This window comes from Mustela nivalis (assembly GCF_964662115.1).
Source record: "Mustela nivalis genome assembly, chromosome: 14".
NCBI classification, from domain to species: domain Eukaryota; kingdom Metazoa; phylum Chordata; class Mammalia; order Carnivora; family Mustelidae; genus Mustela; species Mustela nivalis.
Window position 1 is genome coordinate 88,009,550 of NC_139033.1, and position 15,586 is coordinate 88,025,135.

General features: G+C 54.7%; 1 protein-coding gene and 1 long non-coding RNA gene across 2 annotated transcripts; one reads left to right on the plus strand and one right to left on the minus strand.

The window, feature by feature from the left end:
• Positions 1–610: 610 nt before the first annotated feature.
• LOC309848143 lies at positions 611–8,688 on the minus strand. The gene is made up of 3 exons (XR_014302853.1): positions 8,585–8,688; positions 3,019–3,376; positions 611–986 (listed from the first exon to the last, which is right to left on the minus strand). It is a non-coding gene; the product is annotated as an uncharacterized lncRNA (long non-coding RNA).
• Positions 7,788–11,658, plus strand: OSM (oncostatin M). The gene is made up of 3 exons (XM_082699337.1): positions 7,788–7,882; positions 9,451–9,584; positions 10,124–11,658. The coding sequence occupies exons 1-3, from the start codon at positions 7,849–7,851 to the stop codon at positions 10,670–10,672; spliced, it is 717 nt and encodes a 238-aa protein (XP_082555463.1). The 5' UTR covers positions 7,788–7,848; the 3' UTR covers positions 10,673–11,658.
• Positions 11,659–15,586: the final 3,928 nt, after the last annotated feature.

Here is a 15,586-nt window from a genome sequence, read left to right on the forward strand (position 1 = left end):
AGCCCCATGGGGACCCTGGCTGGTACCTTCCATCTTTTTTCCAGTTGCTCTCTCTGTTGAGCAGAGTTTTTGAGCTTTTGCAGCAGTTGGCACCAAGAGAAGTCTCCAAGCCCATCCCACTTCCTCTCCATCTCCTCCACCCCTCCTGCTTTCATCCTCACACAGGACATGCAGGACAAAGGACTCCCCATGCAAGTGCCAGGAAACCAGCTCAACTAGCAGAAAATAGACTGACATCATTGTCCTGTGTAGCTGGGACAAGTGTGGGGCTGGTCCTGGCTTCAGGCAGAGACCAGGGTTCAGGGAAGTTGCTTGTCCTCTCCAGCTAGACTGGCCATATTCTCACCCACTTTATCAGACCGCAACCCACCCCATGGAGCTGGGGAAAGTGGCTTTTCACAGCGCTAGACCTGTGATGTCCCAGCTCCAAAGGCTTGGCCATGTAAGGGAGGCCTGTCTCCTGAGTCTGACATCAGTCTTGGGGAAGGATTCTGACTGGTTCTGCTCGGGATGCAGGTACAGTGCTAGACTCCAGGGTACCATGAGGATCAGGCTGTGTTGGGCGCTCCCTCCTACGCCTAGAGTAAGAAATGAGTAGGCTGACAAATGGTGGGTTTCCAGATCACATGCTGGATGTTGGCTAGTGTGTTTATTCACCCTTCAAGACCTGGATATAAAAAGGCATTCACAACAAATTCACTTACCTGGAAGCCTAGTCTTGCTGATTTACACCCCATGCATAGCCTGGTGCCTGACACATATAATTAATTACTTAAATACAGGTTGAAGAAAGGCCTAAAAAGCCACCATCCTTCATCTGTCTTGGCAAAAGGCAGGATTAGCCCCTCCAGTGAAGACTGGTCTCTTTCTATCAGGCTGTCAGGTGCTGCTTATGGAATTCATTCTGAAGTGAATTCTTTAAAGGAAGTAGGAGAAATGCCTTATGTTTTTCCTTTTCAGCTTGTTTTCCAGGGAAGTGTTGAAATCTGCAGTGGGTGAAGGAATATATTTTGAATTCACTTTTAAAAAAATATCATAAAGGAAAAAGTCAGCGTCTTTAAAAATCAAGGCTTCCTAAAAAAAAAGAGAGAGAGAGAGAGAGAGATCATGTGCTTTGGAGTATTGTGAGAGATATAATTCTGATTTCCTTGAGGAAAGGTGACCAAGAGAAGGCACGAGAAAGGCTCCAAGAGAACCTGTTCCTGCCCAGCAGTGAGGTGGACCTGCACTTCCTGAGGCCTGGCTGCAAGTGCACTGGATGTGGGAGGCACACATCTGGGTCCTGCAGCCTGGAAGCCATGGCTTTTCCTGGGGCTTCTACAGATGCTCACATCTGTATGGCTGGGTGTTCATCCAGTCACTAAGGATTTATTGAGCACCTACTAAATTATATGGCCTATGCTGTGCTCTGGAGAGGCCATGAGGAGCCATGGAATTTGAGGGGGATGGGTAGGGACCAGCCTGGGGTGGGAAAGGTTCCAGGAGGGCTTCCCTGGAGAGGTGAAGCTTGGTCTGGGTGACAGTTCATTCAGTAGGAGGAGATTCAGGCAGTGGGAACAGCATATGCAAAGGCCATGGGGTGAGAGCTCTGCTCCCCTGAGGGACTGAGGAAGGTGAGAGAAGGTGATGGCTTAGAGAGGTGTGGGTGAGGCTGGGGAGGTGGGGAGGGCCTGGTGGCTGTGGTAATGGCCTTGGCCTTACTGAACGTCAATGTGAAGCCAGGGGAGTGTTTTAAGCAAGAGGGTGGCACCAGGCTGTGTTCTACAAGCCCCCCAGAGGGGCTGTAATGGCAGTAAAGCCATTTTGTGGGTGGCCCCATTTCCTCCCTCCCCTCCGTTAGACTTCAGCCACACCTGCTCCTCTCTCAGCTAGACTGGGGCGCCTGGGTGGCTCAGTCGTTAAGTGTCCACCTTCAGCTCAGGTCATGATCCCAGGGTCCTGGGATCGAGCCCCACATCGGGCTCCTTGCTCAGCGGGGAATCTGCTTTTCCCTCTCCCTCTGTGATCTCTCTCACTCTCTCTCAAATAAACAAAATCTTAAAAACAAATGAATAAACTAGACCGAGACAATCTTGCTTGGTGGGCAGCTCATAACGTTCCCTCCACATGGAACTTGTAGCATCTCTTTCCTGCATTTCTGCCAGTTAAACTGGCATTTTCTTTCCAGACCTGTAGAAACACCAACCCTCTCCCTGGCTGGCCCTTGACCAAGTGGATCTCCATCTTCCCACTGCAAAAGCCATATGTTTTCAAGCTTGTTGCACCATGTGGCTGCATGAGCTCTGGGCAAGCCACAGTGTGGATGGCGTGCTGGCCAAGCATGTGGGCCGAGGACAGCTGCCCACACTCAAACTTGCCTTTGCTCCCTCCTAGCTGTGTGACCTCCCACCAACTGCCCCGTCTCTTGGGCCTCAGTTACCCCATCTATAGGGTGGAGACAAACCATCTCTGTGAGGATGGCTGGGAGGGGTCACAGAGCCAGCCTGTAGTAGATGCTCAGAACTGGTCTCAGCACACAGAGACATCTCTGATTATTACCGCTGGGTAAACAGCACATGCCTGGGACACCTGGACATATATGGCAGGAATGTAAAGTTTCAAAATAGACATTGTATGTTGTCATCACGAGAAAAGTCAGGACTCCATGGGACTTGCCGGTCCTTGTTTAATGGTTAAGGTTGCTTTTACTTACAGTGACATTTCAGTGCTTAGAGCCACTAAGGGACCCCATGGGGCTCCACAGGGTTCTAGGCCCTCTGTGTTCATCTCTCCTGTCCCCTCACCTGACAGAGAGGACCTTGGTCTCAGAGAGGTGGTGAGGGGGAAGTTGTTCTAGGCTAATCCGAGAGAGGGTAGAGGGGCAGCACTCTGATCTCCTGGTCATCTCCCCTCAGAGGGGGACACATCTCCCCTACCCCTTCACTGCAAACAGTAAGAGACTCCCGAACAGAAGATAGTTCCTTCTCTGCTGCACTTCCCTCAGTAGGTATTCAGGCCTCTGGCAGGGCGCTCACTTACCCAATTTGGGGGAGGCACTGGGCACATGGGGGACATGGCTTCCCACACAGCGGGGAAGACACACCAGGTCCCAGAAGAACTTTGGCAGTTCTCAACCGAAGAATCCTTCAGCTCAGGATGACCTCACTGGCCTCGTGGGGAGGGCGCTGGTAGATCCTTGCTCACCCCAGGGTTTATGTAATATTTTCTTTCCCAATTGTCCTCAAAGCCAGCCTATGACATAAAGAGATGTGCGCCTTTGTCTGTCCGGGTGACTGGCTGGCTGGCGGGTATTTCTGGAGGACTAGCGATGGGCCGGGCATTGGCACGTGTTATTCACCAAGTTACATTCCCCGTTCTCTTCAAGTAGTATTCGCCACTGCATTTTAAAAAATAAAGATACAAAATATTTATTACCAAATTCCTCACTTTAAGTGGGTAATTCACTGGGTTTTTGTCTCTTCAGATGACAGTGCCACCACAATTTGACTCAAAACCACTTCCATCACCCACAAAGAACCCCCATGCCCATTAGCGATCACTCCTTGTCCTCAGACCCCTCCGGGCCCAGCGGCCACTCCTCTGCTTTCTGTCTTTATGAATTTATCTCTTCTGGACATTTCATTCAAATGGAATCGTACAACGTGTAGCCTTCTGTGACTGGTTTCTTTCACTTGGCGTCCTGTCTCTGAGGTTCATCCACAGTCTATCACGAATCGGGAACTCATTCCTTTCTGTGGCTCAGTAAGATGCTGTTGTATGGTTAGACCACAATTTTTAAAATCCGTTTTCTGTTGATGGGCATTTGGGTTGCTTCCATTTCTTGGTTATTGTGAATAAAGGCTGCTATAAATATTTGTGTGCAAGTTCCTGTGTGAACACGTGTTTTCAATTCTCTTGGGTGCATACGGGGGTGTGGAACTCTCATGCATGGGGCATCTCTATGTTTGCGTGTTGGAAGGCCTGCTGGTCCTCAAAGTGGTTGTGCCATCTTGAATTCCTAGGAGCTGTATCCTAGGGTTCTGATTCTTCCCTGTCTTCGCCAGCACTTGTTACTGTCTGTCTTTGATGACAGGCACCCCAGGGGACATGAAGAGGTATCTCACTGTGGTTTTCATTTTGCATTTTCCTCAGACCCATTCATTTAGCATTTTCCTGATGGCTAACGATGTTGAGCAGCTTTTTATGGGTTTATTGGGCATTTGCCTGTTTTGAAGAAATAGCTGTCTGTTTCTCCTTTGCCCATTTTATTTTATTTTTATTTTCATTATGTTTCTAGAGATTGATTTATTTATTTTTGAGAGAGAGAGAGAGAGAGCACACACCTGAGAGAGAGAGCGAGCGGGGAGGGGGGAGGGGCAGAGGGAGAGGAAGGGGGAAACATAAGCAGACTCTGGGTTGAGCACGGAGTTCGGTCTCAGGACCCTGAGATCATGACCTGAGCCAAAACCAAGAATTGGAGGCTTAGCCAACTGCACCCCCAGGTGCCCCTGTATTTTTTTTTTTTTAAGATCTATTTATTTATTTGAGAGAGAGAGCATGCCTGGCCAGAGGGAGAGAGAGAGAACCTCCAGCAGAATTCCTGATGAGCACGGAACTCGAGCTCACCACTCTGCGATCACAGCCTGAGCCAAAACCAAGAGCCGGATACCTGACCCACCGAGCCACTCAGCTGCGCCCCCTCCTTTGCCCATTTTAAATTTGGGTTGTCTGCCTCTTGACTGTTACATTGTGCCCCTGCGGTCCACAGGGGAAACTGAGGCTCGGAAAGGGGACGCGACTAGGCTCATAAGCTCATAAGCAGATGGAGACTGGTAACTGGTAACTGGTTTGGTGTCTAGCTCTCACCCTAGCAGGTCACGGGTCACTGTCTCTCTTCCCAGATGAGTGGCCTCCAATTCTGACCCACCCAGTCCACCACAGGTCTTGTTCTTGCACTTAGAGCCGTAGAGCCTCACAGGGTGGGCCGGAAAGACAGGAAAACAGCAGTTCTGAGGAAACAAGCCAGTCCTCTTTCCCCCTCCGAATCACGAGGACCCAGCTGACGTGGCCCGGGAAGAGGGGACAGCCCGGGCCTGTGGTCGGGGAGCCTATTTATACTGGCTGGGCCGTGTTGCAAGCCCTTCCTGCTGGGGAGAGGGACGTCACTGGGCGCTGACCTCACCAGAAATGCTGACGCATCTTCCCCTCATGCTTTGCTCAGTTGGCCAGCCGGGTCTCCTCACCTTGGGGCACTGCCTGTCCTCCTGCCTCACTGTCCCCTCCCACCAAGCTCCAGGCACTCCCCCATCGTCCGCACTCCCCGCAGCCCTCCAACCATGCCCTCCTCTTGCAAGCTGTTCTGGGCAGTGCTTTATCCCTTAAATTCTTGTGTTAAAGACCAACTCCCATAGTACCTCAGAATGTGGCTGTATTTGGAGATAGGGTCCTCAGAGAGGTAAGGCACAAGGAGGCCACGGTGGTGGGCGTGGCCCATCCATTATGGCTGCTGTCCTTCTAAGAAGAGGAGATTAGGACAGACACACAGACTAGGAGTCAACCACATGAGGAGAGAGCAAGAAGGTGGCCGTCTAGGAGCCAAGAGAGAGGCCGCAGGATAACATCGACCCTACTGATCGCTAGCTCCGGGATGGCACTAACAGCCATTTCTGTTGTTTCAGTCCTCCCGTCTGTGCTATGCTGTCAGGGCAGCCCGAGCAGATCAATAGCTAACTCCTCCTTGCTGTCAGTGGTCGTTGCCCTGGGGCCTGCACACAGCACCTCGCTTTGCTGCTCAGAGCATGGTCTTTCAGACTTGAGAGCCCCCTTGTGAACAGCACGTCTGTCCTCGTAACTTCTCCCATCCAGGGTGATGCAGAAACGGGAAAGCAAAGGCCTGTGCCTTCCCACCACCCTGAGTGCGAAGGGCGGTCCTCGGTAGCTGAGACGGCCGAGAAGCACTCCAGCCAGCTGTGGCTCTCCAGCCCGGAGCCGGGCCCTGAGTGTCTCAGTTTCCTTGTTCAAGAGAGCTGAAGCATCCCTGCCCTGGTGCTCTCTGCCTTCCAGGGCTGTTGCTGGATGAGATCAGGGATGCGAAATGAAGAAGGATCCCAGCTTGGCATGGGCCCCAGGAAACGGTCTTGTGGGGGTGGGCACAGAGATGAGGAATTGAGCAGAAGCCACGTTCTCAGAAGGAGAATCCAGAACTGGTCCTTGGGGGCGGTGATGGGAGGTGTGGTGAGTGCCATGCTGGGGTGCCAGGGAGTGGGCGGGAGGTGAGGAATAGCCTCCTGGGCATGGGGATGTGGGGGGGGGGAAGAGTCTGGTTTTGCCCACTATGGGATCCTCAGCGCTTGGGAGGGGCTGGCTCAGAGTAGGGCCAAATAAAAGTTCGTTGAACAAATAAATGAGTAATGGTGAACGTGTCTGCAGAGGATAGAGAAGGTGGGAGCAGCCCTGGTGGCCAGGATGGCTGCCCAACCCACCCTCTCCCCTGCCACCTCAGGTCTCCCTGTCCAGGCTCCAAAGGCCCAATGCTTTCCCTAGCTGGCAGCTTCCAGGGGTCCTACCCTGGTTCTCCGGGCTCCTGAGGCCCTCCTCCCCACTGAGCTCCTGAGGGTGCAGGCCAAAGACCCTCTTCCAAGCCAAGGAGATATGCTGGGGCTGCCTCTCAGCCTCCTTGTCTGCCCTAGGCCAGGCCTCAGTTTATCCTAACAGAGTAGCAGGTTGACTAGAGAGGCATGGTCTCCACAGGGCCTTGACTCTGACATCCACTGAGGTCTGCGAGTAGCGGAAGACTAACCAAAAATCACTATCTTTCAGAGAAAGTGAAACCTGGTCCCCAACCATCACCACGGTGACTCCTCCACCCTGGCTTCCCCTCTGAGCTCACAGCTTCCCCATCTCCTCCGCCCCCCACACTAGCCCTCAGTAGCGAGTACTTGGAATTAGACTTTCATCTTTCCTTCTTCCCTTCAAAGGACTTTTGCCTTTTATGTCCATGATAGCGTCAGGGCTACGAGCCTAGCCCAGGAAATGCTTTTCGAATCCTCATTTTATAGGTGGGGCTGCTGAGGCCCAGAGACATTAAGTGACTTGCCTCTGGTCACACAGCATGTTGGCAGGCTTGAACCCTAATTTCTTATGTCTTGTTTCCCCCCAAAAGACCCCGTCTGTAAAGAAAGGTCCTGGCTGCAGGCAAGGGATCTGGGATAAGGAAGGCTAGTTGTGAGGGGGTGCATGATGGAAGAAAGGAGATGGCTGGGAGCCCTGGTGGTCCTGGGGCCAGGACCACAATCTCGAATTTGCCAGCCTGGGTCTGGCTCTGTGCCCAGAGCGTGGCGGTTTCTGTTCACAGATGTCCCAACAGTCCCAGCAAGAGGGCGGGAAGGGCACTCAAGAAGGAAGATGTCTCGCTACTCTCAGCTTCAAACCACAGTGACTTGTGAGGCTGTTGGCTCCTGGGCCAAGCCTGACCTGCAGTCCTCCAAGGACCCAGTTGTCACACTCTCCCCTCTATCCTGGGCACAGCTCCCTACAGATGGCATGGACCCCCTCGCCCCTGCTCACCCCAGGAAGGCTGAGGCTGCAGTTTGCATCATCTTTGGGAGAGAGCCTGATCTCGAAGAATCAATTCGAAGAAAACAGGAGGAGGAGGAGGCATGCCACCGCACACAGCGCCCATTGGCTGCCCGTGGAAACTTTGGTTTTTGGGGTTATATTCCCAGAAGGCCTGCCCTCCCCCCCTCCCCACCCACCTCACGAGGTGTTGGCCAATCGCCCTGGCAGGCATAAAGTGGCTGCCAGCCCGCAAGGCTCCCAGCCAGGAGGTGTCACCCCCAGCAGGCGCCGGCCGGAGCTCGGGCACCCAGCATGCGGGCACAGCTTATGTGGAGGACGCTGCCCAGTAAGTACTTCCTTCCTCTCCACCAGCACCCCGCTTGCTGTGCCCATGGGTGCCAGCATGGTGCAGGGGCTGGGAAGGCCAGGCGCCAGAAGGATGCTGAGAAGGGGAGAGAGCCAGGAGGTCAGGCAAAGAAAGTGGTCCACTGAGAACAGAGCATCTTCACAGGGTAAAGAAGGAGAATCCCTGGAAGACTTTTAAGGGGAGGTGATATAGAGGTGACTGTGGGAGCAAGAGAATAAGGGAAGGGGATAGATTGAGGGAGAAGCCAGGGAAGCAGGAGGGAGGTGAGTGACGTGCTGGGAGAGGAAGAATCTGCAGAAAAGCAGTGTGATGTCTGGAGGGGCAGTGAGGCTTCCTTGTTGCCCTGATCCGCAGGGTCTGGGATGGAGAGACACAGTCCGCTAGGCACGGGGACCCCGGAGCCCACACAATCACACAGCACGCCTAGCCACACCCACAGGGTGACACACACACAGAGCCATGTGATGTCATTCAGAGCCCTCAATCTCACCGACTTGGGAGCCCCCACATGCAGTCCGGTGCCCCAGGGTGGACTGGGCACAACGCTTGTGTGTGGCCAGTTTGTTCCTCTCGCCTCATGCAGACCTGGACACACACCCGTGAAGACACCCTAGTCCCATGTGCACGCAGCACTCACATGGGTCTCCTCCCCGCCCCCCGCCCAAACCCGGCTGCAGATACCTGGGGAGGTAGCGAGGAGCGCCCTATGGTCTCGGTGCCTGGGTGGCCAGCCCCCCAGCTGTCCCCGGCAGCGTCTTCCCCAAGGGGCTGAACGGTTCTTAGGAACGGAACATGGTGTCACTGCCTTCCGGGCCATTGCGCCACAGGCCCCTTCCGACCACATGGCTGCCGGTGCCTGGGGGTGGGGGTTGGGTGGATGTGGAGAGGTCGCCAACAGTAACTATGCCCAACCACCCCCAAGAGTCTGGCTCACAGCATCCCTGGTGGGCCTGACAGAAGTGGCCACTAATGAAGAGAAGAGGAAGGTGCATGAGGTAGAGAACAGTTCTGGCCTTGTGTGAACTGGGCAAGCCCTTCTCCCTCAGTGCCTCGATTTTCCTGTCAGTAGAATGGGGCTATGGTCTAGATGATCCCACACATCTTTTGCAGACAGAACCTTCTGTGGGAAAGGCAGCCTCTTTTGCTTGTACAGACAGAGCTCTAGGCACCAGGCTGCTCCCAGGCTGAGCCCGACTGCGCAGAGGGCCAGGGTCTGTGACAGGGGAGCCCAGAATCTTGCAGAGAGCAGCCTTGCTTGGGCTGCCCTTGTCAGATCCTGAGGCTGGCAAGATTGGCAGGTGCGGGAACTCCTCTTAAGGGCCTGCTTGGTGAAGCAGAATCATTGTTAGGGATGCTGGGCTGTGACTCGCCAGGGAGGTGGTGGTGGCCCCAGCAGGTGCGTACACAGTGCCCAGCCCCACCCTCAATGGCACGAAGCCTGAGCCAATGGGCTATGCCCTCTGAGGCCCTGGGGGTGTCCTCCCCTCTGAAAGCCGCTGACCTCCTTCCCCAAGTCAGGTGACATCTTCCCCCCTTCTCTGCCCCAGGTCTGGTCCTCGGAATCCTGTTGTTGAGCACGCCGGTCATGGGCAGCTGTCTGGACAAGGACCAAGAGCTGCTCAGGCAGCTCCAGAAGCAGGCGGACATCATGCAGCGAACCAGCATGCTCCTGAACCCCTATGTGAGCACCTGGCCCCTGGTGGCATCTGAGTCTCAGAGGACAGCAGGCCTGGGGCACGAGTGAGCCTGGAGAGGATGAGGCCCAATTCCCATTCACACAACCCCCACTCCAGATGGGACCGGTGGGGAAACCAAGTCCCTGTGTTATTCCAAGGCCCCCTGGACCTCTCTGGGCCTAACTCTGAAAGACCAAGGAGAGGAGAGATCTTTCCCAGCTTGTCCCATTCCTCAGGTGTAGCAGCAGGGACCCAAACAGAGTCCTGTTCTCCTGAAGCCTATGGTTACGCTCCCTGCATCATAGTCACCCCAACCAGCCCCCACCCCCAGCATCCTTCTGTCCCTGCTTACAGACACTGGGGAGTCCTCACCCCTCTCTGGCCTCAGTTTCTTGATCTGTACAATGGGAGGATTGAATGGGATGGGGTGCATGAGATCCAGCATTTCAAGGCAGACCAGAGCAGACCTGTGTGTGTGTGTGTGTGTGTGTGTGTGTGTGTTGGGGGCTTGAGCACTCACGTCCTGATTCTCTTTTCCCTCCAGATCCAAAGCCAAGGCCTAGACAAGGATGGACTGAAGGAGCACTGCCGGGAGCGCCCAGGGACCTTCCCCAGCAAAGAAGCCCTGCAGCGGCTCAGCAGGCAGGAACTCCTGCGGGCTCTCAACACCATGCTGGATCACGTTCTGCACAGACTGATGGCCTTGCAGCGAGACATCCCCAAAGCCCAGGACCTGGAGACAGTGAATAGAGCAAAGCAGAACATTCGCGGGTTCAAGAACAATATCCACTGCATGGCCCAGCTGCTTCCAGGCTCATCGGAGAGGACTGAGCCCCCTCCGATAGGCTCAGGGACATCTCCATCGCCCACCCCCACCCCAGACACCTTCCAGCGCAGGCTCGAAGGCTGCAGGTTCCTGCACGGCTATCACCGCTTCATGCACTCTGTGGGGCAGGTGTTTCGAGAGTGGGCAGAGAGCCCGAGTCGGAGCCGGAGACACAGCCCCCGCCGTGGCCTGTGGAAGGGGGCCCGCAGAGTGCCGCTCTCCAGGGGGAATAAGAGACTCCTTCACCGGGGGCAGCTGCCCCGGTAGTCTTAGGGGACACCCCCGGCAGAGAAAGGATCCGTATGTACTCCCTAGGATGGCATCTCCCCCCAGGGCCTCCAAACCTGCTCCCCTCTGTTCCTCACCTCCCAGAAGTGCACTTTAAGGGGTAGGAGTCAGGCTCCGGGATGGGAGGGTAGGGTCAGGCTATTGAGCCCCCAGCCCTGAATTCGTCAGTCTTGGTGGGGTGGCTGGGTCAGGCCACGCGGGGCCAACTTTCCATTGATTCAGGGGTCTGATGACACAGGCTGACTCATGGCCAGACTGACTGCCCCCCCCGCTGCTCTGCTCCCGGAGGGCTGCTGGTCCTTCCCTCTCATGACTTACAGAGCTGTTGCCCCCAGACTTCCTCCTTTCCACGGCAGCATGGTTCCAAGGGGAGGGTTAGGGCCTGAGCTGGCCTTCGAAGGCTCATTGCCATTCTCAGGCCAGACACCTGGACATCTGGGTGACCTCACTTTAGGCAGCTGTGACAGATGCAGAGTGTCTTAGAAGGAGCACTGATCTGGGGGCAGGGGTGTTCAAGAATAGGGCTCAGTTCCCAGCTCAACCCCTAACTCACTGTGTGGCCTCAGGCAGGCCACTTTACCTCTCTGGACCTCAGTTTTATTTTTTGTGGTTCAAGCCGTTGGTGTAAAGCCCTCTCCGCTTGATTCAATTACATAGAGCAAATATCCAATGCCTTGCAAATGGGCAGGGCCTGGAGTTCTCTATAGACCTACTGCCTGGAAGGGCCTGGTCTTGGGTCCCGGCTGCTGGCTGCGCCCCCTGGTGGTGCATCATTAAAATTTCTCATGCTGAAACTGGTTCGAGGGAGGCCCAGAAGGTGCTGGCCCAATTCTTCGGAGGGATATGACTAATTTATCGATTTTTATCAGTTTTTATCTGTTTCCTATTTATAAGGCTTATTTATGATGTGTATTTAATGTTAATATTGTGTCAACATATATTTAAAAAAATTGCCTTTTTCTAAAGCCCTTGTGTCTCTCTGTTGTCTGGTGGGAAAGGATTTGGGGGAGCCTGGCCTTTTGGAGAGACAGTGACTCCAACTGTGGGGTGTCTCAAACACAGACAGAGCATTTAGCCCGTCTGAACGTCACTCCCCTGAGATGCTAGGGGCTAGGGATGTCGAGGTTTCGGAGCAAGAGGGAAAGGAGGAAGGCTGGAGCTGTGGGCCCCTGTGCGTGTCTGGCTGGGAGTCCATGTGCTGATGTGGGTTCCATGAAATAGACAAGATACTAACAGATCCTGCCTCAGACACGACCTGTGACCTGCTCTGTCCTTGAACCTGCTTCTTGAAGGGCCCCAGGGGATAGGAATTCCACCAGGCCACCAGAAAACCGGGCTCCCTCCTGATGCTCAGAGCCCCGCCTTTTCTTTAATCTTGAAATTTCTTAATGCGTGAAAAGAACATTCCCCGAAACAGAACAGGTGTTGACTTAATACTGAAGCACTATATAAAGGAGCCCCCTACCCACTTCGTAAATAGGGATACAGTATAAACATCTGTGAAAGAAAGTGGACCCTTGAGGATTAAATGCAAACCCTAAAATTGTGCACAATAGGACACTGTGTACATGCCAATGAAAGCTAAGGCAGCAGCTACAAAGGAAGAGCTAATAGAAGTGGATGAACTTGACCTGGATCCATCCCTGGGCACCCCACCTCCTGGGACAAGATGGAACAGGACTTAAGATCAGGGGTGGAGAAAAGCCTCATGCAAGTCTCTCCACAATAGATACGATCCACTTTGCAGATGAGAAGACTGAGACTTAAGGAGACTACAGGGAGGGCAGGCGTGTGCTGAATTCAGGTCCTTTAGATGCAGGGTGGGAGCAGCTTCTGTTACACTCTAGCCTCTGTAACTAGGCCAACAATGTCACTGAGTACCTGGGGGCACAGAGCTCCCAGGCCAGGGGGCCGACAGGCAACAGACACGCAGAACCAACAAGACATTGCAGCATGAGCTCAGCAAAAACCAACACAGGGTGATAGAACTGAGTGAGACACCCAGGCATTAGGGGTGGTCAGAGTGGCATCTGGAGGAGGTGAAGCCTCTCCATCTACTCCGAAACCCAGAATGACACATTGGAGAAGGGGCGGGGCTTGCAGGTGGTGGGAACAGCTAGAGCAAAGGCTCCAAGCATTTAACGATCAGCATAAAGTAAGTGGCAGGCATGACTGATTTATCAAACCGGCCTAGAGAAGGGAAGTGTCTTACTCAAGATCACAGAGGGAACTCCCGTGCACAACTCCACGCCTGGACTTGCAACCGGCAGGCTTCCAGGGCAGTGCCCAGTGTTCCAGGTGATTGACCAAGTACCTGGTGAGAGCTTCCCACTGTCCCCCACTGGGCTTTCCCTCGTTTTCAAGGTTCCTGCCACACAGGCCACCTTTTGGCTCCCGATAGGCCCAAGGCTCCCTCCTACCAAGAGACCTCTACCTATGCTGTTCCCTCTGTCTGAAACAGTGTTCCCTGTCATTCTGATCAGCACCTCCTTGGGTGTTCTTCCCTATTACCCATGGTCTGGGTCAAGCAACTTGGTTTATTTGTTCTCTGAAAACTGTCTTATTGGCAAGCCCTCCCCCACTGTGGTGTTTTACCCTCTGCCTCCCCTGCTGGCCTGAAACCTGCCAAGGATGGGTACGGTGTCTGCTTCCCTCTGCTCCAACATAGCACCCGGCTCGGTGTCTGCACCCAGGAGGAGCTCAGTGAAGAGCAGGGCAGGTGGGGCCCTGGAGGGAGTCAGAGAGCTGAGCAGCACACCCTGCCCCAGCATGGGGGTGGGGGCCTTTCCTGAGGCTGAGCTGCTGGGAAGCTGTGGGTGGGAGGCAGCAGACACTGAGCCAGACTCGCTCAGGTTCTCGGAGCGGAAGGGGAGTTGAGGCTGCGGCAGGTCGTGCTGTTGCCCACGGAGTGAGCAGAGGTTGGTCTGTGGAGGAAGAGCAGGAAGCCCGGGGGACTGCCCCCCCCCCACCTCTGCCTAGGCCCCTTGCCAGCCCCCTACTCTGTGGATAAGCCCCAGGAGAGATATCCGGCTTTGAGTTGCACCAGCACCCACCCCGTAGGAGGCAGATGAGGGAGCTCCAGAATCTGGGGAGGGAGTCTCAGGGGTCCCACCTCCGAGGACTTGTTCCCTCCACGCTGTCCCCTGCTGAGACCACAGCCGCAGGTGCCCCCAAACTGCTGTCTCCAGCCTGATGCTCTCCCAAGTCTACAGGCCCAATAGCTAGGAACTGTGAGCTGGGAGCCCTGTGGATACCTCAAGGCCAAGGTCACCCCCACCCCACACCTGATTTCTGCCTTCTATTTGCCCCCACAGAAGTTCCAGAACCTCGGTCCTCACCTTCTCCTCTCTCAGCTTCTCCTCTCCCCACTGATCACAATGTCCCGGGGTTTCTTCCACAGCCTGTCTCAGGCACATGCCTGATTCTCTCCCAACAGCCAGCCAGGTCCTGGCTCCCTAGACATGGGTCAAAAATCTCACTGCTACCTTTTCTTCTGCTCAGAAGCCTTTGGGGACTCCCACCTGTCCTTTGGCTGCTGTACCAATTGCAAACCCCAGGCCCCCGCTCTCTGTCACACCATCCAGGCATACCGACAGCCGCGCCCCCTTCCCTGCCAAAGCCTGCGTTTTCCCACCCCTGCTGCTACCTCCCACCCTGAGTTCAAATGCCCCCTCCTCTTCGATTCCCCCATCCAGAGGGGCGCAGGTGGCTGCTGGCAGGGCATCATTTCTAGAGTCGGCATCTAGAATTAGAATAAGCTTTCTCTGATTACTCCAAGTGAGACTGGGGTTCCCACGGCCATTTGCTGGGACAGGCAGTGGGGCAGGGCTCAAATAACGTTTTAGTGCCACAGAGGAAGCGTTTTTCCCTGGAGTGGTGGCACGCTGTGGGCTCACGGCTATTGGATGCTTCCTCCCCAGGGACTGTGTGAAGGTACAATGGCCCCAGGCCCCAGCAGAACCAGCACAGGCTCAGGAACACAGAAGGGTCCTGGCCTTGTGTGGGCATCGACTCAAAGCCAGATTTTCTTTGTCTTTTTCAAGTTTTTCAAGGTGACCCTTTCAGCCCCTCAGTCAACAGCATGTAATGCACAAGGATGGAAAGCTCCCCAGGTCCAGAGGGCAGGGAAACTGCTGGGAAAAGGTGGGAATAGGGTGCCTAGCGCTCACTATCTAACTGCCAAACAAACTCAGGGCTTGCAAACAGCGGAGCCGGCTCTCTGGCCTCCATGACCTTCACTGTCCACCACAATCCATCTGGTTCTTTTCCCTCTTTCTTGAGGGATGAGAAAATACTTGAAGGTCAAGCAAAATGAGTTCAAACCCCACCCACCCTTCCCTTAAACCTGTGTGACCGCTGAGCCAAGCCTCAGCTTTCCCCTCTGCACAATGGGCTAACTTGGCTCACCTCCCTGGCTGTAAGATTTCCCAGGAGACAAGACACACACACACACACACACACACACACACACACACACACGCAACACTGTTTCAGCGTTATCATAAGCTGTCGCTGAGCAGGTGCACAAGCAACATTCTCTTTATTTTTTCTCCCTTATTTTCTCTTCCTTATTGATTTTTCTTCACAACTTCTCTCTCTGTCCCTGTCCCCCTGCCCTCCTCCCCTCTACACCAGGCCTGGGACCCAGAGTGCACACAGAACCCCTTTTCCATGCTAAGGCAAGGCTCACAGTCCACGGTCAGCATTGGGGAGGCCTTCCGCTTGGCCAGCCCCACTCCCTGCTTCCTGGGGCGGCCCCAAGGGCTGGGCTCTGCTCCTTGGCGCGGGGAGGGGCGAAGGTCTCCCAGGGACGTGGGTTGGGCAGGTGGGGCCCTGGAGCCTGTAGAGGAGGGCCAACCAGATGGGACAGGTGACTCTGGGGTTCTGAGGTGG